At 43.3% G+C, this 23,135-nt stretch overlaps 1 protein-coding gene across 2 annotated transcripts in view; it reads left to right on the top strand.

Annotated features, from left to right (window-relative positions):
- The window catches only part of LOC124777517 (sialin-like), a 433,945-nt gene that overhangs the window by 257,474 nt on the left and 153,336 nt on the right, over positions 1–23,135 (top strand). For both annotated transcript variants that reach the window (XM_047252962.1, XM_047252963.1), the window contains exons 2-3: positions 4,845–4,888; positions 17,210–17,268. In XM_047252962.1, the coding sequence (XP_047108918.1) occupies positions 4,872–4,888; positions 17,210–17,268 (76 nt within the window). In that variant the 5' untranslated portion in view covers positions 4,845–4,871. The remainder of the gene's footprint in view (positions 1–4,844; positions 4,889–17,209; positions 17,269–23,135) is intronic.

Below are 23,135 nucleotides of genomic sequence, written 5' to 3'. Positions count from 1 at the left end.
CTCTCCCATGCAAACCACACATACTTAAATTACATGACATACACCACACTGCAACATGGAATACAATATAAGGAATAGTCACAACATTATAATCACATCACTTTCAGCTTTCCCACTTCAATTAATATTCATCCCAGTTCCACACGACACTGCCCCACTTCGTAACTTTTCTTTCCTACTACGAACTCTGGACGTTATATGCACATCTTCCTGTACAATGCAAGCCAAGTGACGTTGCTGGATAGACGGCTGACTCACCTTGCTTCTCTCTCAGAGTATTATAGTTTGAATCAAGCGTCACACGGAAACATAACACGCAAAGTAATATTAAGAACATATTCATCACACGCGAGTCCTCAATTGATACCATGGACGAGTACTTCTCTTTATCCTTTGTCTCATACACAGATTGAGACTCACACAGTACTCATCACGTGGAAGTACTCGTCTCTAATTTCAAGTCCTGCACACGCCATTTCTTAAATATTTCCAACTTACAGTACACACGCTAGAAATTCAGCTTAACTTAAGCACTCGGAAGTATTTCAACTTACTGCTACACGTGGTTTCATTGTGACCGTTGGTCACTTCCGAAGATTACTACGATCCCATTAATATTACCTGCCTGACATTTAATTCTCCCCACAAAAGTTCCTGAAATAGAGAAATTATTATTCTAAACTACTCTTAAGTATTTCACATGCATACCATGTCTCCACTCCTTTGTCCTTACGGAGCATGCCTAAGACAGGTCTTACCAACACTAGATCCAGCGGCAGAGTGCTGAAACATGGCCGTTCTTCAGGTTCTCTCGCACCTCTGCCGAAGTGGGGGAGCACCTTGCTACCGTATTGGTCAGCCACTTTTCAGGCGCTCAAAGCTCAGGTAAATTTCATCTCTTTGGTCCCACCAAAGGTGACCCAAGTACCGTCTCAAAGATGATCATATATTCACATTCACTATCTGCAGTTAGCAGACGACCATACATTCATTCATTTCACAGATCTCACCAAACTGGATGTAGGGATTTATTTTGTGGGAGTGCACATATGATCAATCAAATAAATAAATTGTCATTCTTTCCCGCACTGGTATCCGGCTTCGCTGTATTAATTGAAATTGAGTTATTATTAGAAAAAATATGTTGTTCTGACAGGAATAACGAAGAATGTTGTACCTATTTTCAATGTCGGGCGGTACTGTACCCTTTCAATCTATTGGTTATGAACTGTAGACTAAAACTGAAGAAACTGCAAAAAGGTGGGAAATTAAGGAGATGGGACCTGGATAAACTGAAAGAACCAGAGATTGTACAGAGTTTCAGGGAGAGCATAAGGGAACGATTGACAGGAATGGGGGAAAGAAATAGAGTAGAAGAAGAATGGGTAGGTTTCAGGGATGAAATAGTGAAGGCAGCAGAGGATCAAATACGTAAAAAGACGAGGGTTAGTAGAAACCCTTGGGTAACAGAAGAAGTACTGAATTTAATTGATGAATGGAGAAAACATAAAAATGCAGTAAATGAAGCAGGCAAAAAGGAATACAAACGTCTCAAAAATGAGATCGACAGGAAATGCAAAATGGCTAAGCAGGGATGGCTAGAGGACAAATGTAAGGATGTAGAGACTTATCTCACTAGGGGTAAGATAGATACTGCCTACAGGAAAATTAAAGAGACCTTTGGAGAAAAGAGAACCACCTGTACGAAAATCAAGAGCTCAGATGGAAACCCAGTTCTAAGCAAAGAAGGGAAAGCAGAAAGGTGGAAGGAGTATATAGAGGGTCTATACAAGGGCGATGTACTTGAGGACAATATTATGGAAATGGAAGAGGATGTAGATGAAGATGAAATGGGAGATACGATACTGTGTGAAGAGTTTGACAGAGTACTGAAAGACATGAGTCGAAACAAGGCCCCGGGAGTAGACGACATTCCATTAGAACTACTGATAGCCTTGGGAGAGCCAGTCCTGACAAAACTCTACCATCTAGTGAGCAAGATGTACGAGACAGGCGAAATACCCTCAGACTTCAAGAAGAATATAATAATTCCAATCCCAAAGAACGCAGGTGTTGACAGATGTGAAAATTACCGAACTATCAGTTTAATAAGTCACAGCTGCAAAATACTAACGCGAATTCTTTACAGACGAATGGAAAAACTGGTAGAAGCTGACCTCGGGGAAGATGAGTTTGGATTCCGTAGAAATGTGGGAACACGTGAGGCAATACTGACCCTACGACTTATCTTAGAAGAAAGATTAAGGAAAGGCAAACCTACGTTTCTAGCATTTGTAGACTTAGAGAAAGCTTTTGACAATGTTGGCTGGAATACTCTCTTTCAAATTCTGAAGGTGGCAGGGGTAAAATACAGGGAGCGAAAGGCTATTTACAATTTGTTCAGAAATCAGATGGCAGTTATAAGAGTCGAGGGGTATGAAAGGGAAGCAGTGGTTGGGAAGGGAGTGAGACAGAGTATTGAATAGAATTGGGGAGAAGAGGAGCTTGTGGCACAACTTGACTAGAAGAAGGGATCGGTTGGTAGGACATGTTCTGAGACATCGAGGGATCACCAATTTAGTATTGGAGGGCAGCGTGGAGGGTAAAAATCGTAGAGGGAGACCAAGAGATGAATACACTAAGCAGATTCAGAAGGATGTAGGCTGCAGTAGGTACTGGGAGATGAAGAAGCTTGCACAGGATAGAGTAGCATGGAGAGCTGCATCAAACCAGTCTCAGGACTGAAGATCACAACAACCACAACATATATAGTGAACTGATCCCTATATTCAGATTGTGAAAGTTACTCTTCGTGTGTGGCGTCGGTTCATACAGTTCCCAGTGGACCATTTCGGTATCGATGGCTGAGTATTCCTCAATATTGTTTTATGCAGCTATAAGAAAGTCACCGAACATTACATAGCACTATAACACATCAGCACCACTCGGTGCAAAAACTGTAGTGACTTGTGACAGTCAATTACAACATTATTTTCGCAAAAATGGAACGAAAAATGTTAGCGTAATAGGCAGCATCATTCCGTTAGATCTGCGTGACTCAAGTTTCGTGCTGTAGCAATATTATTACGAAAAAGACGGAGACTGAAGCTGATCTCTAAAGGACTGATTGCTTCCGCACCTGATTTGAAATCATTTATGATATCTATTGCTGCAGCAATATTATTATTAAAAACACGGATATTCAATCATCTTGGGGTTGAAACTACTTTTTCCGTGTTTGCGTAAACAAATATATGGTTTTGGACAGGTATAGAAGATAATCTCTAAAGGACTGATAGTTTCTGCAACTGGTTTTAAATAATTTATTATTAAGCATTCGTCTGCGAGTATTAAGAGCTGACAAAATCTTAAAATTCAGCGGATCAGTATCTGGAAAGAACTACGTCGTTGCCCATACAATGATTTTGAAGTGCTACTTGCTCACCTTTGATGAGTCAAACATTGACACAGAAGGTTGAAGTGTCAGTTTACCCAAAATGCAAGTGGAAGCAGCGTAGAGGTTGAAGTATTTGTTCGCGTGTCGTTATGTCTTTTCGAGGTGTAGAGTAACATCGAGTAACATCACAGATAGTGCCGTGAGACAAAAGACTCCCATTAGGTCTACTGAGGCGACGCAGCGGTCAAGGGAAAGAACTCACTTTTGCGAGGTTGTGTTTAGTATCCGTGTCCGCCGTCCAGACTCAGGTTTTCCGTGGTTTCACTATATTAAGGTGAACACCTGGATAGTTCCTATAAGAAAAGTATCGACACATCCTATTGACTTCTTTGTATTTCAGCTCAAGTTTGTGCTTTGTCTCAAATGATGTGATTGTTGATGAAACTTTGAACTGTTTATAAACACGTAGATTTCCGCGGCCCGTGTCAAATCAGTTAAAATCCTAAAATATAGAAGTAACTCGATTTGACCGTGCTGCAGTGTCCCTTCAATCTTTGCCTGGAAAGGGTGGCACAAGCCAGAAATGTCGCTTACTTCAGTATTGTCGGATTTTATAAGATAACGTGACAGTACACTCAGAAGAACTTTAAAGACATTGAACTACATTTTTTTCATTTACATAGAGACTGTTCAAACCCCCGTCCGGGCATCCTGATAAAAGTTTGTTCCTTCGATCAGGCCGCTGCCAATTTCTTACACTATCTTTAGTCAGCTGACTCCGATTGGAGAAGACTGTAGAACTGGAATCTTATTCTCTCCAAACAAAATGCCTTTCATCTACGACTTCACTTCGCTCTTGGAAAGCCAAGCACCTGTCACCAAAGTGCCATGAATTCGCATAGCGTATTTTCACGACTTTGATTCTTATATTGCTCCAGTTGAAAGCTTTGAAAACTTTACTTTATAGTACGATAAATCATCATTTCCTGTATCCTCATTGCAAAACGTAAACAAGAGCTGAAATGCTACGTCTGAATTACCGTAGATAGGAGCGCACGCCTGGTTTACACATCCATGGACAGAACAGGAACAGCCTTCAAGCGAACTCCACACTGGAGGCTCGCGTAATCTGTTTCACTGGAAAATGTAAAACTGCATTTACGTTTCAGCACACCCTGCAGCCACCAATAGCGCAGTTTCAAGACATACTGACTTAATCGACCGTGACTGTTTCAAAAATACGAAAATGTTTTTGAGACACAATTGTTGCCAAATAATGTAACTCAATAAAAATTTGTGACATCTGAAAAAATTTTCGAAACTCTTGTGCGTTTCGTCCGCACAGTTCTTATGATTGATAACAGACCTTATGAGGAAATGGCTGCGCTCTGCTTTGGCGCGCTTTTCGCGGCGGACCATCTGACGGCCTGTGTTTTGCCTGTTGCAGGACTAACCAGGGACTGCCGCCACTACCATGGAGGAGGCGCAGAGGTGAGTGACCCGCTGTCTTCGCGACGCACGTTTCACTATTCGTCCAGAGCTACTCCTCTGTCCGTTGTTCCAAGTAAACCTAACACAACACTGATAGAGACTCGTGATGTTTTGGTTTATCTTTGCTACTTCTGTGGACTTTAGTCTACAAAGAAACGATGTTAGCTATTCAGCTCTCTAATAGAGCACAAATGCAGCGTCTTCAATCCTTAAGGGGAGGTTTACTATCTTTGGCCCGAAAAAAGCATGTTCTTTGAGAATTCTGTTCTCGGGATGTGTTATACAGGGTGTTACAAAAAGGTACGGCCAAACTTTCAGGAAACATTCCTCACACATAAATAAAGAAAAGATGTTATGTGGACATGTGTCCGGAAACGCTTAATTTCCATGTTAGAGCTCATTTTAGTTTCGTCAGTATGTACTGTACTTCCTCGATTCACCGCCAGTTGGCCCAACTGAAGGAAGGTAATGTTGACTTCGGTGCTTGTGTCGACATGCGACTCATTGCTCTATAGCATCAAGCACATCAGTACGTAGCATCAACAGGTTAGTGTTCATCACGAACGTGGTTTTGCAGTCAGTGCAATGTTTACAAATGCGGAGTTGGTAGATGCCCATTTGATGTATGGATTAGCACGGGGCAATAGCCGTGGCGCGGTACGTTTGTATCGAGACAGATTTCCAGAACGAAGGTGTCCCGACAGGAAGACGTTCGAAGCAATTGATCGGCGTCTTAGGGAGCCTATGACTCGCGACTGGGGAAGACCTAGAACGACGAGGACACCTGCAATGGACGAGGCAATTCTTCGTGCAGTCGACGATAACCCTAATGTCAGCGTCAGAAAAGTTGCTGCTGTACAAGGTAACGTTGACCATGTCACTGTATGGAGAGTGCTACGGGAGAACCAGTTGTTTCTGTACCATGTACAGCGTGTGCAGGCACTATCAGCAGCTGATTGGGCTCCACGGGTACACTTCTGCGAATGGGTCATCCAACAATGTGTCAATTCTCATTTCAGTGCAAATGTTCCCTATACGGATGAGGCTTCATTCCAACGTGATCAAATTGTAAATTTTATAAAGTAGACTTTCACGGCCGGAAATATCATGTCCATTATAATTATCCGGGCTGTTATGCCGTGGTCGGTTGATGAATTTTGTCTCAATTCCCAACGTTTAGTCTCCGACTGCGGGAGACATCTTCAAGGGCGTCCGTAGGTCGATGGAAGGTCCAATACACCCACTGGCTCGCTACTGACTGCCGCGCCGCGGTGTGGCGTCACGTGTTTTGAAAACGTCAGTGCAATTGGCCGCTGTCCGCCGCCGTCGATCGCCGTTGCCATCACCCAGTAGTGGACGGGTGGTACACATCTTCTTTAACACCGGCATCCATATACCGTTTAATTTCACGCCCTCCTCCTTTCGGTTGAAATTATTTGGGTGTTTAGCGATTTCGATTGCCTCCCTGTAGAGCCTTTCGTAGTATCCGCTTGTGGCCGCTAGTACATGCGTCTCCTCGAAACAAATAATGTGGTTCCCTGGCTGGAAAGCATGCTCCGCAACAGCTGATCGTTCCGTTTCTCCTCTTCTACAATTTCCCTTGTGCTCTTCCAAACGTTTAGAAACAGTTCTTTTAGTTGTACCCACATAAACATCACCACAGCTGTATGGGATCCTATACACGTTGGGAATTGAGACAAAATTCATCAACCGACCACGGCATAACAGCCCGGATAATTATAATGGACATGATTGTAAATTTTCACAATCAACATGTGTGGACTGACGAGAATCCGCGCGCAATTGTGCAACAACGTCATGAACACAGATTTTCTGTGAACGTTTGGGCAGGCTTTGTTGGTGATGTCTTGATTGGGCCCCGTGTTCTTCCACCTACGCTCAATGGAGCACGTTATCATGATTTCATACGGGATACTCTACCTGCTAGAACATGTGCCTTTACAAGTACGACACAACATGTGGTTCATGCACGATGCAGCTCCTGCACACTTCAGTCGATGTGTTCGTACGCTTCTCAACAACAGATTCGGTGACCGATGGATTGGTAGAGGTGGACCAATTCCATGGCCTCCACGCTCTTCTGACCTCAACCCTCTTGACTTTCATTTATGGGTGCACTTGAAAACTCTTGTCTACGCAACCCCGGTACCAAATGTAGAGACTCTTCGTGCTCGTATTGTGGACGGCTGTGATACAATACGCAATTCTCCAGGGCTGCATCAGCGCATCAGGGATTCCATGCGACGGAGGGTGGATGCATGTATCTTTGCTAACAGAGAATATTTTGAAGATTTCCTGTAACAAAGTGTTTGATGTCACGCTGGTACGTTCTGTTGCTGAATGTTTCCATTCCATGATTAATGTGATTTGAAGAGAAGTAATAAAATGAGCTCGAACATGGAAAGTAAGCGTTTCCGGATACATGTCCACATAACATATTTTCTTTCTTTGTGTGTGAGGAATGTTTCCTGAAAGTTTGGCCGTACCTTTTTGTAACACCCTGTAGATGTCAATGTCAAATTTGGTCAAAATGTTTATTGATATTTCCTCTACAAACTGGAATTTTTTCTGCCGCAAATGTCGAAGAGCAAATGCGGAAGTGCCATCGGAGCGAAACAAAATTTCGATGTAGACCTCCACGCGTGTATGGTCACAGGTCATCCGGCTCGTCTGAAATCAAAATTGAGTAACGTTAGCGAAGTATGTAAGATTCTTTAGGAGTTTTACCTCGCTTAAGTTATTTGGACCATAGGAAACAAAATGACCGCCATTTGAAACAAATACAGTTATTTCATCGATTTTTCGACTTCATCTGTCAAGTAAAAATATTTGATGGATATTGATGGATTGGAATAAAAGTGGTACAACTCCTAGACAATTTAGTTAGCTTCGTCGGAAACAAAGAATGATGCCAATCGGTTCAGTAGATATATATACGTCATTTCGAGAAAAACGTGTTTGAAGTTTTGACTACATATAAATGCAGTATTATGCAACGTACGTGCAATCTGCTATTCCGAGTCCATAACTAGTCCTTCCTCTTCCTCATAGAGGGCGTTCTGCTCGATCTGGGCCATCCTGCGCTGCTCCAGAGCCGCTCGTACGGGCGGTGACAAGCGGTTTTCGGCCGCTTGAATCCGGTGGTCGTCCGAATGCTTGGCGAACTGCGTCGATTAGTGTCCCAGGGTGACGTCCATCGTTGTCATGGTCTTCAGAATTGCTGAATACCCTTCGTTGAAGCTGCTCACTGCCAGGAAAGTCGCAATCTCCACAGTCTTCGCACCAGAATGTAAATTCTTGGGGGGCTAACTTCGCGTTCAAACTTTCATTTGAATTTTGTGAGTTTCCTCCCAAGCACCGGTACAATAACTCGTCCTCCGAAAGAAAAAAACTGGTGCGTGAAAAAGGCCGATTTCAGACAGGTGCATTTCTTTTTGTTTAACCGCGAATAACAAACATTTCCGTTCCGTATTCTAAAAAACCGTGTCAGGGGTGTATTCTAAACACTTTTATGGATACAAAAATGCAATTAAAAATCGATTTTTTGAACCGAAAGATAGTAAACCTCCCCTTAAAGAATGCTGTTCTGGGGAGTAATCATAGAGGGCGTTACAAAAAGAGTGACCTTATTTCAATAATTTCACATTATTGATGCGGCACATCCAACAGAAAAGGTACAAATACTCGAAAAAACCTCGAAGACTTTTGCTATGTTATTACAAGTGGTGTGTGTGTGCACGACCAGCCGCAAGGACAACGTCTGAAAGAGAGCTAAAATTATCATACACTTTGAAATTTCTTTTCAACTAAACTGAGAACGGAAACACATTCCTGGCAATTCCTAAAGACAAAAGTGGCCCTGGGTCAGGTATGGAGATTTTGTAGGATAATGCCTCAGAGCACTGCACGCTCTATCCAACGTTGAGGCAATGAGAAATTAACATACTATGTTTTGCCAGTGTGGTGGAACTTCCATCCTCTTGGAATATGAAAGCCTTAGAGTCTTCTTGAAGTGTTGAAAAGGCCAGGTTTCCAGCATTTCACGCCAGATCATTCCAGTCACTGTGTTTCCCTCAAAAGAGCACACTTCTTTTATGAGAAACGGCACAAAATTAGTTCACTTGGCGAGTGGCTTTCATGCTCAGAGTTTTGTTGATGACACTAGAGTCTCGAAAATTTGCACCTTATATATATGATAACTTTAACTCCAACGTAAAATGTTGTTTCATCACTGAAAAACAACTGTGACAAAAATCCGTCGGCTTCCACTAAGAGAGCATTGTTGACGCAACACAGTAGCGACAGTGTAAACATTAAAAGGTGAGTGGTGGGACGATGCGCCGTGGCCGGGAGCATTGCGCCACTTGACGCTCCAGTCCAGCCAGAGGCGTCATTCTGTCACGTCTGCAGCGAGCTCTTCACGGTGCGCGTAGAACATTTAGCGCGAATTATCATGTTGGTTCAGGTATACTGAACGTTCTTGGCCACTGTTGTGTTCATTATGGGTGGCATAAAACAGCCACGACAAGTATTCCGTTAAGAAGCGACTGTGATTGTTTTCCAAGCATGCAAATTTATCTAGGGAAACTCAGAGGTAGAAACAGTGGCCCAATGTGGGCTTACCTCAGCGTTGACAGATACTAGTGTATGCATCAGCTGGAGATCGTGGTATGGGACAGAGAAAGAGAGTACACCGTAGAGATAGGCAAAACCTTTCTTTTGAAAGGTGAATGAAAGAGACACATATTCCTTTTTCAATTCAAGATTACTGCACCTGCATTACCTCATTTTATCCTAAAAGAAAGAATGTAGGAAGAGAACTAACAATTTTAAATTAAGAATATCACAACAAAATTCTGAATATAGGTTTGGAAAATTATAAAAATAGATCATCTTTGTTACTTTTTCATAAATTTATTGAAAACACATTGTAATATAGTAACTAAAATATGATTGAAACTGACGGTTTGTACTTCCTGAAATTATCTACAGTTGTCATTTACAATCGTAGTAACAATATATGTCTACTTTGACAATCACTACAGGTCCTGGCCGTGGCTTCCTTGGAGCCTACTCATGTTACCATCAAACATCTTCCAAATTGAACCATTTCCACCCTTTATGAAGTTCATTGGTTGGTGATTGGTCTTTCTTGTAATTTCCTTGCATTTCAACTAGTTTTCTTAAGGCAAAAAGACTCTTAGAGAGAAACATAACTCCTCTTTTCATCTTATCAACATCTTTCGCTATTGGCTTTTATATTGCATATTGCACAATGCAATGGAAAGTGTGTGCAAAATATTGGGCATATGGAAGGTTCAAAACAGTTGACTTCATATTTGACGTATTCTCTGTTATAATTTTTTAGTTTGAAATTATATTTGGTCATAACAGCCTTTACCCAATTTGAAATACTTTATGCAATTTCTTTCTTCAGATTGGATGCACTCCAGAACATATGACTTTAACTGCATCTTATCATCTACGTAATGTGCCTGGAGTGCTTACAAACTAGTATTATTTACGATTGTGCACCTGTTGTTGGGCATCAGTAACAAATCTACCAATATTATTAACAACCATTGACTATATTATCATCAAAACTAACACAAACCTATAATAACGTTATTTTTAACGGCCGGCCGTTGTGGCCTGCGGTTCTAGGCGCTTCAGTCTGGAACCGCGTGACCGCTACGTTCGCAGGTTCAAATCTTGCTTCGGGCATGGATGTGTGTGATGTCCTTAGGTTAGTTAGGTTTAAGTAGTTTTAAGTTCTAGGGGACTGATGACCACAGATGTTAAGTCCCATAGTGCCCAGAGCCATTATTTTTAACGTATTTCTGTGACGTAACACCAGATCTTGTAGGCATAAGAATGTTCAAAAGAACTGCAAACTGCTTAAAAATAGCACAAATGCGGGAACTACAAAGGGAATATGACGTTATTTTTTTTAAAAAAATATAGAAACTATTGGCCCCGCAGTACAGTAAATTAATAATTTCGTGTAATGTGATCAGCTTCATAGCATTGCCAAATTTACATATCTGTTGTTGCAAATGAAAATCGGTTGGGAACCAAATGACACTGGCAGACTGGAAACATATTGAGACCCGCTTTGATTTCCTCGATTGAGAGCTCCATCCAAAGTGGAGGCGGACAATGGTGGGGACTGTTTTTGAGAAACAATTTATTGAATTTCTGCAGAAGAATCATCACTTCGTTGGGTTCGTGATGGGATTTATGACCCACAGCTTTCTAGAGGTACAGCTGGATGCTTGAACTTCAGATCAGTCTTCAGGTCTGATGAGGAGTCAGAAGTACAGTAAACTATTGCTGGTGCTAACAGTATTTTTCTACTTTTTAATCCAGTTTGGTAAAATGATACCTTAAATAATTTGAAACGCTTCAACGCGAAGACTGCTTGTTTCACTTACATCCTGCACCTTTGAAAAATTTGTTACATTCAAAATTAAAATACTTAAAATAAAGATGCCCTTTTTAAATAGCAAAAACTTCAAATGAGAACAAATGTATGCACAGTATTGTCTATGATATACAAGTACAATGATGTATATATAAAATTTAGTTATGTAATATACATACCGTTATTGCTACAATGAACAATATCGATAGTGAACTGAACTCAGATGTAGAGTGGTGACTCAGAGATTCAACTTGAACTGCAAGCTAAATCATTGTGCTTTATGTCAGAACAGGATTGGCCCTTTGAGATCTTCCAGTGGCGTCTGCATGTTGGTTAGTAAGGATACTGTTATTACATGGATCCCACTTCATATCTCATTGCCGTTCGGGTCCACTTGGACTCTGCCTCACAGTTTGCAATCTATATCTCACTCCTGACAGCCCATCTACATGTGCTACCCCGAATGCCCTCCTTTATCAACTCTCCCCTCCCTTGGAGATTTTAATGCTCATCACCCGCTGTGGGGCAATGCTTCTTCATCTAGTCGAGGACTCTTCATTGATCAATTTTTTGTGGGCCACGACCTGTTCCTTCTTAATGATGGTTTCTCTACTTGTTTTAATGCCACATATGGCACTTTTTTCTGCCATTGATATTTCGCTCTCTCCCCCTCCCCTTCTTCCTTCCTTCCACTGGTTGCCACACAATGACCTCTATGATAGTGATCACTTTCCATTGATTCTCTTGTTCTGTTCCCATCTCCCTCTTACAAGGTAACCCCGCTGGGCTTTTCATCTTGCTGATTGGCCTCTATATACCTCTCAGATCGTGTTTACACCTTCTTTGTCATGTTGTGTTGATGAAGTCGCCCGTGATCTCTCCGATAAAATAATCCATCATGCTGGCATTGTCGTTCCCCGTTTGATGGGCCCCATTCACTGTCAGCCAGTTCTGTGGTGGACTGTGGCCATTGCCACTGCTATCCGTGATCGTCGTCACGCCTCGTCCTCTGCCAGTCTTATTACATTTAATCATCTTCACGCCAAAGCCCGTTACTTAATCAAACAGAGCAGACGGGTGTGCTGGGAATGCTTTGTCACCTCTCTAGATTCTTCTGTCCCTTCGTCATGGGTGTGGACTACACTCTACACCCTCTAAGGTTTCAGGGCAGTCTTCCATTCCAGGCCTTGCTCTTCCCGGTGGTCTTTGTACAGCCCCATCAGTTCTTGCAGAACACATCCATTTTGTGGTGGCATTAGTGTCAGCCTCCTATCCAGCTGCCTTCCTCCTCTGGGCACAGTGGGCTGAAGCTTCACTTTTATGTTTTACCCCTTGTCAGGCGGAATCCTAAAAGGACCCTTTTATTGCATGGGAGCTTCTTCTGGCCCCCTCGTCCCGCGATTCAGCTCCTGGTCCTGATTCCACCCATAACCAATTGTTTTAACACCGCAACACTCCACAGCGTCTGTGTCTCCTCCAGTTGCTTAACCATAGGTGGATCAATGGCATTTCCTCCTCTCAGTGGAGGTATAGTATTGTGGTTCCTGCCCTTAAGCCTGGTAAGAACCCTTCGTCCCATGATAGTTACTGCCCCATCAGCCTGACCGATGTCCCCTGCAAGTTACTAAAATGCATGGTGACTCGACAGCTCGATTGGGTCCTTGAGTCTCTGGATCTTTTATCTTCTTACCAGTGCGGTTTTCAGGCAGTATGGTCTCCAATCGATCATCTGCTTCGGCAGGCCTTTTCTCAACATCGCCATCCTGTCATAGTTTTATTCGATCTTGATAAGGCCTATGACACAGCTATGCTCCATGAGTGGGGTCTTTGGGAACCCTTCCCTACTTTAATTCACCAGTTCCTGTCCCACCAGACATTGAAAGTCCAGCTTGGCACTGTTTTCAGCTCTCCATGGATCCAGGAGAATGGCGTCCCACAGGACTCTGTATAAAGTGTCCTTCTTTTTATAATCGCTATTAATGGACTTGTGGCCTCTGCTGGACCATTGGTGGATGATTTCTGTATTTGAGATAGCTCTCGCTCGGTCGTCTCTGCAGAACAACTGCTCCAGAAAGACATCTGGCGCACTTCCACGTGGACAATTTTCAGTTCTCCTCCCTTAGTCAAGGGTGGTGCATTTCTGTCGCTGTACTATGGTCTATCCCATTCCGGAGCTGGATATTGACGATCAACGCCTGACTGTGGTCCTCCAGTCCCGTTTCTTGGATCTTCTTTTTGAGAACAAGCTTACTTGGTTGTCCCATGTCAGCCATGTGAAGGTTGACTGTTTGTATAAACCCAGTGTTCTTCACTTTCTCATCCACTTCTTTTGGGGCATGGATCGTTTGATCCTTCTCCATCTTACCAGGCATTAGTTCTGCCTTGTGTGGACTATGGTTGTCAAGTTTATGGATCAGCTGCCCCTTCCATACTCCTCCTCTTGGACGCAGTTAGCCATTGTGGTATCCATTTAACCACCAGTGCCTTTCACACTAGCCTTGTCGATAGTCTTCTTATTGACGTTGGGATTCCCCCCCCCCCCCCCCCTTGATTCGACGGTCGCTGCTCCTGATTTCCTATGCCATCACTGTCCGCTCTTCCCTGCTCACCACTCATATTCTATTCTTTTCACAGTAGCGAGCCGCTGCCCATCCGCTGCCCGCCCTTGGGTGGGCTTACCCTTTGGGCTCCACTTTGCTTCTCTCCACCGTGACATCCATCTCCACTCCTTGTCCTCTTCTCCATATTCTCTCCTGACCACCTCCATTGTTAGTTCCTCAGCCATGGATATGGATGGATCTCTTCCAAGGTCCGAAAGCCTCTATCGCTCCAAAGGTATTCCATTGTTTGTTTCAAATGGACTTACAGGAGTTTCAGGATGCCATTGTTTTTTTTTTCCATCGATCCACCGATGGCTCTAAATCCGCTGATCATGTGGGATATGCCTTCACATCTCTTGGTATGGGGCACCGTCTCTTGCCTGCCACGTGTGGGGTGTTTACTATGGAACTGTTTTCCCGTCATCTCTTGGTCTCTGCCATCTAAGAACTTCTCACTGGGCTTTGTGATGCTGCTTGTTTGGTCGACTTCCTTGGGTTCCTGGCCACATAGGTATCGTGGGTAATTAACCTGCTGATCCCCCCCCCCCCTCCTGGGGCGGATTTGCGGCTTTACATGAAATCCCTTTTTGCTTGATCATGGACTGATTCTTCGGCTCATCAAAGAGACTTCTACCATGTGGAGTTCTTCCCTTTGCATCTTCCAGTGGGAATCTACCATCGACTGCCGTCTTTGTGTGCGCCAAACTAGGTTGACCCATGGGTTCTTACTCTGCTAGAACCGTCCCCTACTTCCCCTTTGTAGCTGTGGGCACTGTTCACAGTGATTCATATTTTGCTAGACTGCCTCCGCCTTTTTGGCCTTCACACTAAATATGTCCTCCCATCTACCTTGTCTTCGGTGTTAGTGGACGACCTCTCATGGTTACGTCTGTCCTCGGTTTTCTTCGCGTAAGTGATCTGTACTCTCAGGTATAAGTTCTTGAAGTTTCCTCCAGAATTTGAGTCCCTCAGCTAGCGTAGGCGTTGGTTATGGAGGCCTTCTCTTACCTCCACACCAATCAGCTTCTCCCCTCCTTTCCCTACATTGTGTCTTATCTATTGTGCTGTTTTGTTTCCCCTTTCCTTGTGTCTTCTTCTCCTGGTGTTCTCCCAGTTGTATCGCGATAATGGTATGGTATGGTGTGGGTGTCAGGGCGGTTTGGTTGCAGTGCTGGTGCCCTACCGCACGTAGCCTTTCTGGGGCACCCCTGCTCTCCCCATTTACACCCACCCCCCTCCCGTTCTTTCCTCTTCCTGGTTCCCTGACGCCCCTTTTCCCACTGTGTTTGCTCTTGACTGGACTGTGCTGGTCGTGTTGTTCTTCCATTGATTTCTGCCATCCTAGAATATGGGACCGATGACCTCGCTGTTTGGTCCTCTCCCCCAAATCAACCGACCAACCAACCAGCCGAAATACGAAGCCAGTAAGTTTTGTTTGTTACTCGTTTCGACCACAACTGCCTATCTGTAGAGCACTGTGGCGAGACTGAGGCCTATGTTATTTTTCACAAACATCTGGAGTGTCACAATTCGGAAATGGAGCAGAACCATGTCAAGTAGCATATCAGTGAGAAATCATTTGTATGTGTCCTAGCGAAAAAGAAGTTTTAAGATATACTCAGATCAGAATAACAAAGTTATTAACAGCTAGTTACCAAGGTGATAACCAACCAGAGAACAAGCCTGGTCGCGCCTAGTGCTTTGCTCGCCACTGCCATATCGCTCTACGGACGACAATTGCGGCTGCTAATGTAATTGTTAAGATTCATTTTCGTCATGTGCTTTGTTTCTTTGTGCTGTTTTGTTTTATAATGAACAAAAGAATGTTTGTACCTAATAGCGAAAGTGAACATAAAATAAAGCTGTAACAGTCGTGCACAATGAACTCAGTACTGTAGGAAATTTTGGAAATTTGTGGTAAGGTTCTATGGGACAAAACTGCTGAGGTCATTGGTGCCTAGACTTACACACTACTTAATCTAACTTAAACTAACTTACGCTAAGGACAACACACACACCATGCCCGTGGGAGTACTATTCAAGACGCCTCAGACCACGCGGCTACCCTGCGCTGCCAGTACTGTAGGTTAACAGGAAAGATAAGCAGGAATTCGATAGTGAATTTCACAGCTGTTGTTGCCACAACCAAACTGTCCGTGTGAGTAACGGCGAACCGACAACCTCGCCCTATTCTGTGTTGAGCTATCAACTACTGTGATATTTTGATTCTGTTAGTCGTAAAAGGATGTAATTCTGTTTCATTGTGGCTGTAAAGCTTTTTATGCCCACTTAATATATGTAGTACAACTTCCCTTATAAGTGCATCAGTATAATAAAATAGTATAACTTCCCTTACATCAGCACTGTCCTGTTAACAGCACTGCATCTGCTTCTTCGTTAAGTCCAGGATAAGCCTGTCTCATCTCAGGAAGTGAGCGTAAAAGAGATCTAAAAATTAATGTTGGTCACGAATTTTACGATGTTTTGAGTAAAATTTAAGCTTACGAATTTTGTTCATTGACTAACATATGCACATTCATATGCAAAAAGATAGAAACGTGCATCATATTTTGGCCACATAGTTGCTGTTGCGGTCTTCAGTCCAGACTGGTTTGATGCAGCTCTCCGTGCTACTCTATCCTGTGCAAGCTTCTTCATCCCCAAATAACTACTGCAACCAATATCCTTCTGAATCTGCACAGTGTATTCATTCCTTGGTCTCCGACGGCCAGCGTGGCCGAGCGGTTCTAGGCGCTTCAGTCTGGAACCGCGCGATCGCTACTGTCGCAGGTTCGAATCCTGCCTCGGGCATGGACGTGTGTGATGTCCTTAGGTTGGTTAGGTTTACGTAGTTCTAAGTTCTAGGGGACTGATGACCTCAGATGTTAAGTCCCACAGTGCTCAGAGCCATTTGAACCTTGGTCTCCCTCTACGATTTTTACCCTCCTCGCTTCCCTCCAATACTAAACTGGTGATCCCTTGATGCCTCAGAACATGCCCTACCAAACGATCCCTCCTTATAGTCAAGTTGTACCACAAATTCCTTTTCTCTCCAATTCTATTCAGTACCTACTCATTAGTTACGTGATCTACCCATCTAATCTTCAGCATTCTTCCGTAGCATCACATTTCGAAAGCTTCTACTCTCTTCTTGCCTAAACTATTTACCTTCCTTGTTTCAGTTCCATAACATAGTATTTAGTAGTAATTGGCGAATTTTCAGATAGATTGTTTGGATGAGGTTTTGAGAAAATCTCTCTGTTTGGTGTTTTCCAGATTCGACGAAGCTGTTAACATAAAGAAATACTCGTCATGCTCCTGCCGCAGGATACAAGGTAAGTGGGCTGTCGCCTGCCATAATCTGGGTCACACGTTCAGGGCCGCGCAGTTTTACCCACGGGCGACGCCAGTCTGCTTGCCAAAGCCCGGCCGCCATAACTACAGTATATTATAAGGGGGCGCTGTCTTCTTCTGTGCCAGTCTCTTCACTTCATAGTAGCACTTCTTATTAACCTTCTATTTCACGGCGTTGCCATTTGGCAACAAACCGTAAGTTTAAGTGTAATCTTAAGGAAGCCACTCGTATATGCATGATGTTGTCGTCCGGCAACACACGCACAATCTGGCTGCATCGAGCTAGACTATGTTGAGCATAGTTACGTTGGCCACACGACATTATAATTATAATCATAATTAGTATTGTTGTTGTTATTACCTGTATATACAATTAAGTTTGTACGGAACCCTCGGAGCCCAAGTCCTAACAACACTTGTCTGACTTTTTTTTATATAAGTGACGTGTTCAGTTTCTAGATTTTTCGTGCCACATGAACTAAATTTTACAGGTGACACAAAACATTATATCCCACAGTACTGAAGGTTAGCCACTCAACATTTATTATAGACTAGCTGTTACCAGACTCACGTATCAGTTGTTTAGTTATCATGAGTGATGGTGAGTAGCCAAGCTACTGCACGTGTAATAATTTCAGCAGCCCTCACGTGCCTGCTTGTTGTGGAAAGTATAGCTTGTGGTCTGCGCCCCCTCTCCCTTCTCCCAAGCTGTCCCGAAGCACAATACGGCATACGCGGCGTCGCTGCCGGGCAGTGCATACAGAGGCGAATAGGTTGGGGTGCGCATCAATGCGTCGTGCTATTCAAGTAGCTATCCATTATGCAAAGTCTACATTATGCAACAAACAGTGTGGAAGTAGGAAATAAAGACACTAAAGATTGTTTAAGCATTGTGCAGAATACTTTTAATGGCGTCATGTAGCATGTATCAACCAATAAAACTATTCTCACAAATATTACAAAGATTAAAAGTCAAAGAGTTAAAAGCTTTTTCAAACAGTAACCGTGTTTCCCTAATTCGCGTAATATTCTTCAGGTCAGTAAGTATCGTGTACTGCACACTTTCTAAAGTAATCTGTGTTTTTCCTCAGTGTTCAAGCTACCTCCGCACCACATTTCATCGAAATTGGTTCAGCAGTTTAGTCGTGAAAAGGTAGCAGAGCTACTTTCGCATTAATAATATTAGTATGGATAAAACTTTCAATTCCGATATATTTTTCCCGTGATCCGATTTGATACGTTGTCCCAAGCTGCGCTCAAGGTACCTGTGAAACCCCCATGAAAATTCGTCTAGTGATTTTGGAGAAGCGTATTCAAACAGAGAAAGAGACAGATGCGATACTTTCACAGGTGTATTATTAGTGTATATAGCTTACTTCGACACTTAAAAGATAATGAAAATTCTATACTCCAGATTCCAGGGGTGAATGGTTAGCGGACGGCTGTGCCGGTGTCATATTGTCACGTGTGACGTCGTTCTTACGCAAACAGATGTAGAATAGAACACTGTCAATTTTTTGTGTTATTTTTTGAAATGTAGATTGTGGTGATAAATCAGTAGCGTATCCACAGGTCTAGGTTAGCCTGAAAAGTGACTGGTTGTGAGTTGGCAGAGTCAACGACTGTGATCTCATAAGAATAATTACAATTCTTCTTGTGGCACCATTTTGGTGATGTCATGAGTCAAAGCAGATGGGTGTGTCAACAGTTTCAGTATTTCCCCTCTTCAGAGTCCCGACTCTGTAACTGTGCGAGATACTTGATTGCTTACAGCCGAAATGGTTAAGGTACAACAGTGAAAAATCCGAAGCCCGGATTGCCGACGTATAACCTTTTTCTACAGAATGTACGCACTCCTCAGAAAGAACAGCATTTTCCTCTCTAGACCTCAACGGTGGACATGGCGTGCAGACTGGGTAAAGGCTGAACTTCCGAAGACGCGACGAACGGAAAATATGCCACTTGTTGTTCTGTAACCTACCTCTACGTTTCTGCTAGGCAGCATGTCTTATGAGCGCTATGACTGGACATAGTATACTACCTTTTACAAAAACCACACTTGAAATACACGGAATGAAGATCGATGTCGCAACTGCAGTTGTCCCATGAGTACATGTCGACCCGAAAATTTTTGATGTATCGTAACGTATTCTTTTCTATTTGAAATACCGTCATTTTATATAACAGTCATGTTTCATTTCTTTATAATACATAAACCGCCTCTTTTATATCTAGCACATTAAGTCAGACACGTATATCATATATTTAAGAAGCATCCATAAAGATAGCAAACTAGTTTGTTATTCATATATTCTAAGAACTTCCGCTGTTTTTTGTCTTACGTCAGCCCGCAGCGAAATCTTGTGGAGCAACTACGAGCTTTATTGTTTAGTTTATGGGACGACTATCAAAAACCCGCGTGTTGCACGGGTATGTTGTCAAGTTTCCTGTACTCTATGGTATCAGTAATTAGCGGCAGCGTAGTGTAAATCACGGATTTGAACTAGCTGTCCGAAGCAGACAAGCATAGTAGCCTGCGACATACTTGCACGTTTTCGATATCACTTTATCCATGCGAACCTGCAGTACGTAAGATAGATGCAGTGCATTTTAATACCGTGTATATTGGAGGATAAATGCCGGTTCATCACTATGGCTGACTGACGTAAACTCTACACAAAATGGTTCGATGGCTCTAAGCACTATGGGACTTAATATCTGAGGTCATCAGTTCCGTAGAACTTAGAACTACTTAAACATAACTAACCTAAGGACAACACACACATCCATGCCCAAGGCAAGATTCGAACCTGCGACCGTAGCGGTCGTGCAGTTCCAGACTGAAGCGCCTAGAACCGCTCGGCACTACGGTCGGCCTACAGCACACACGCCTAAGCGACCGCTATTGTGACATACTGTGAGGATTTAGTTCGCTTCGCGCCTGAGCACAGACGAGATAATGGCAAAATGATGCTTAGTAGTGTGTTACCATTACATACGACGGTAGCTGCCGTATTAGCTGAGTAACTATCCCTGTTTTGCCATGTGAAGGGGATAAACTTGTCGTGAGTTAAGATATTAATATTTATTACTGGACTTTCAGACAAAATCAGGGTAAGAAACAACGCTCGATTGCCAAGCACAAAACGAGACTCGCTGAGAACAGAAGCTGTTATTGACAAACCGTAAGACTTTCCATAGCAATCTAGAAGCGAACGCAATCGGACCGTGACGGTTGAGATTATCAGCATAATGAGCTCGCACGTTTCGTGGGAACTCGAATTGCATTCAATAGTCCGGCAAGGCCATCACGTGAAGATGCGTTAGTCGGCCTGACGTACTTGAGTAACAGGTGGCGTCACAGACGGTGCTTCAGTTCGCAGTGCGACATCAACAGCTACTGAAGAGCCGGGAAATGGAACAGAGACGACGATGTAGGCGCCCATAAGTCCTGACCACTGACTTACCTGTAGAGCCACACGGTATTATCGTTGCGGAGCTCGGACAGAGTCAGGCGACAGAGTTCAATACACCAATAATTCTTACTGAGCGACACTTGGCAGATAAGTTCATTTATCAAGTCTCTAGATCAGGGGTCCCCAAACTTTTCAGTCCGCGGGCCACATTGACTCCTCCACGAAGTCATAAGGGCCAAGATCTACCTAGTGGGATTAAAGCACCCTAGCACTCCATGATAACCGTAATCTAAGGCGAAAGGAAAGATGAAATCGCAAAAATCTACGGTTGTGGGAATAGCTAGCACTGAAACGAAATACGATTTTTATTTAATTACATAATTTTGATTGGTGGACGTACCTGACCGAAATTCTGGCGTATTTCACCGACAAAAAAGTACAGGGTGATTCAAAAAGAATACCACAACTTTAGGAATTTAAAACTCTGCAACGACAAAAGGCAGAGCTAAGCACTATCTGTCGGCGAATTAAGGGAGCTATAAAGTTTCATTTAGTTGTACATTTGTTCGCTTGAGGCGCTGTTGACTAGGCGTCAGCGTCAGTTGATGCTAAGATGGCGACCGCTCAACAGAAAGCTTTTTGTGTTATTGAGTACGGCAGAAGTGAATCGACGACAGCTGTTCAGCGTGCATTTCGAACCAAGTATGGTGTTAAACCTCCTGATAGGTGGTGTATTAAACGTTGGTATAAACAGTTTACAGAGAATGGGTGTTTGTGCAAAGGGAAAAGTTCTGGACGGCCGAGAACGAGTGATGAAAATGTAGCACGCATCCAGCAAGCATTTGTTCGCAGCCCAGGAAAATCGACTCGCAGATGGAGCGCCACCACATTGGCACTTATCTGTCCGTAACTACCTGAATGTCAACTACCCGAGGCGATGGATCGGCCGCCAGGCAGCCCGTGACAGAGCACTTCATCACTGGCCTCCAAGAAGTCCTGATCTCACCCCCTACGATTTTTTCTTATGGGGGTATGTTAAGGATATGGTGTTTCGGCCACCTCTCCCAGCCACCATTGATTATTTGAAACGAGAAATAACAGCAGCTATCCAAACTGTTACGCCTGATATGCTACAGAGAGTGTGGAACGAGTTGGAGTATCGGGTTGATATTGCTCGTGTGTCTGGAGGGGGCCATATTGAACATCTCTGAACTTGTTTTTGAGCGAAAAAAAACCTTTTTAAATACTCTTTGCAATGATGTATAACAGAAGGTTATATTACGTTTCTTTCATTAAATACACATTTTTAAAGTTGTGGTATTCTTTTTGAATCGCCCTGTATGTCACTGTACATTCTTCACGAAAGCGTCCTGCACGAAGTTAACGAAATCTCAAAATCATTGTTAGCAACACTATTACTGCAAGACGTAACAGAGGTAGAGTATGTCAACGCATTGTTATTTCAAGCGGCGCAACAATAAGTTTAGTTATGTAGGCTTGTAGCGAGTAGCAGAGCCAATGTCGCGGTGTATTGGTCGCGATAGGCCTCGAAACTCAATTGTTGGCAGTATAGGTACCACCTCAAATATTTGGCGGGCCGGATACCGGAGATGTCCGGCCAACTAACGCGGGCCGGTTTGCCGGCCGTCGCGGGCCGGTTTCGGCCCGCGGGCCGTAGTTTGGAGACCCCTGCTCTAGATGACTGCAGTTGAAAACCAAGGCACAGTGCATAAGACTCTGGACTGTTGTTCAGGAGGAGGAGGGGGTTCACTTCCTCGTCTGAACATCCACATTAAGCTTTGATGTGGTTTACCTCAAGCACATCAGACGAACAACTAATTGGTTACATTGCAAAGTCCATTGCCAATTTCCTTTCCCTTCCCTAAGCATGAGGATCTTGTACTCCGCATCTACACTGCACCACAGAATTGTGAGATCACTTTTTAGAAATCGTGTAATTTTCACCCATTGCGTCGCTTAAGTTTGAAATTTGGCTCAAAGGTCGCTACAATCTTCGTCTATAAATTTCCCCACACTGGCAGACGGCGACACGGCCGCAACACGACTGGAGTCGTCGCCGTTTCCCAAGCTCCGGACGGCGGCGGCGGATTCAAATACATAAGAAAAATATGAATTCCGATTTTCTTGCTGTAAAAAATACTGTATGTTAATGCAACAAAGTTACATCGGCTCCCAGAGTTAGTTTTTCGATACAGATTCTCCTTTTACTTTAAAAAATTGAAAAGTATCTCTTCCGGTTTTGCGTGTTTTTTTCGCTGTATATTACTTCTCAATCAATTGTGAGGAAAGCAAAAGGCACAAAAAATTGATGTTTGCGTATCTTACAGTTTCACATCACAGCTTGATAATGAGGTGTGTATTTTTCCGATATTCGTCACAGTTATCCCGATACTTAATTTACAAGTAACCTA

Source organism: Schistocerca piceifrons, chromosome 2 (assembly GCF_021461385.2).
Source record: "Schistocerca piceifrons isolate TAMUIC-IGC-003096 chromosome 2, iqSchPice1.1, whole genome shotgun sequence".
Classification (NCBI taxonomy): Eukaryota; Metazoa; Arthropoda; class Insecta; order Orthoptera; family Acrididae; genus Schistocerca; species Schistocerca piceifrons.
Note: the sequence above shows the minus strand (reverse complement) of the source record. Positions and strands in the feature narration are given on the sequence as shown.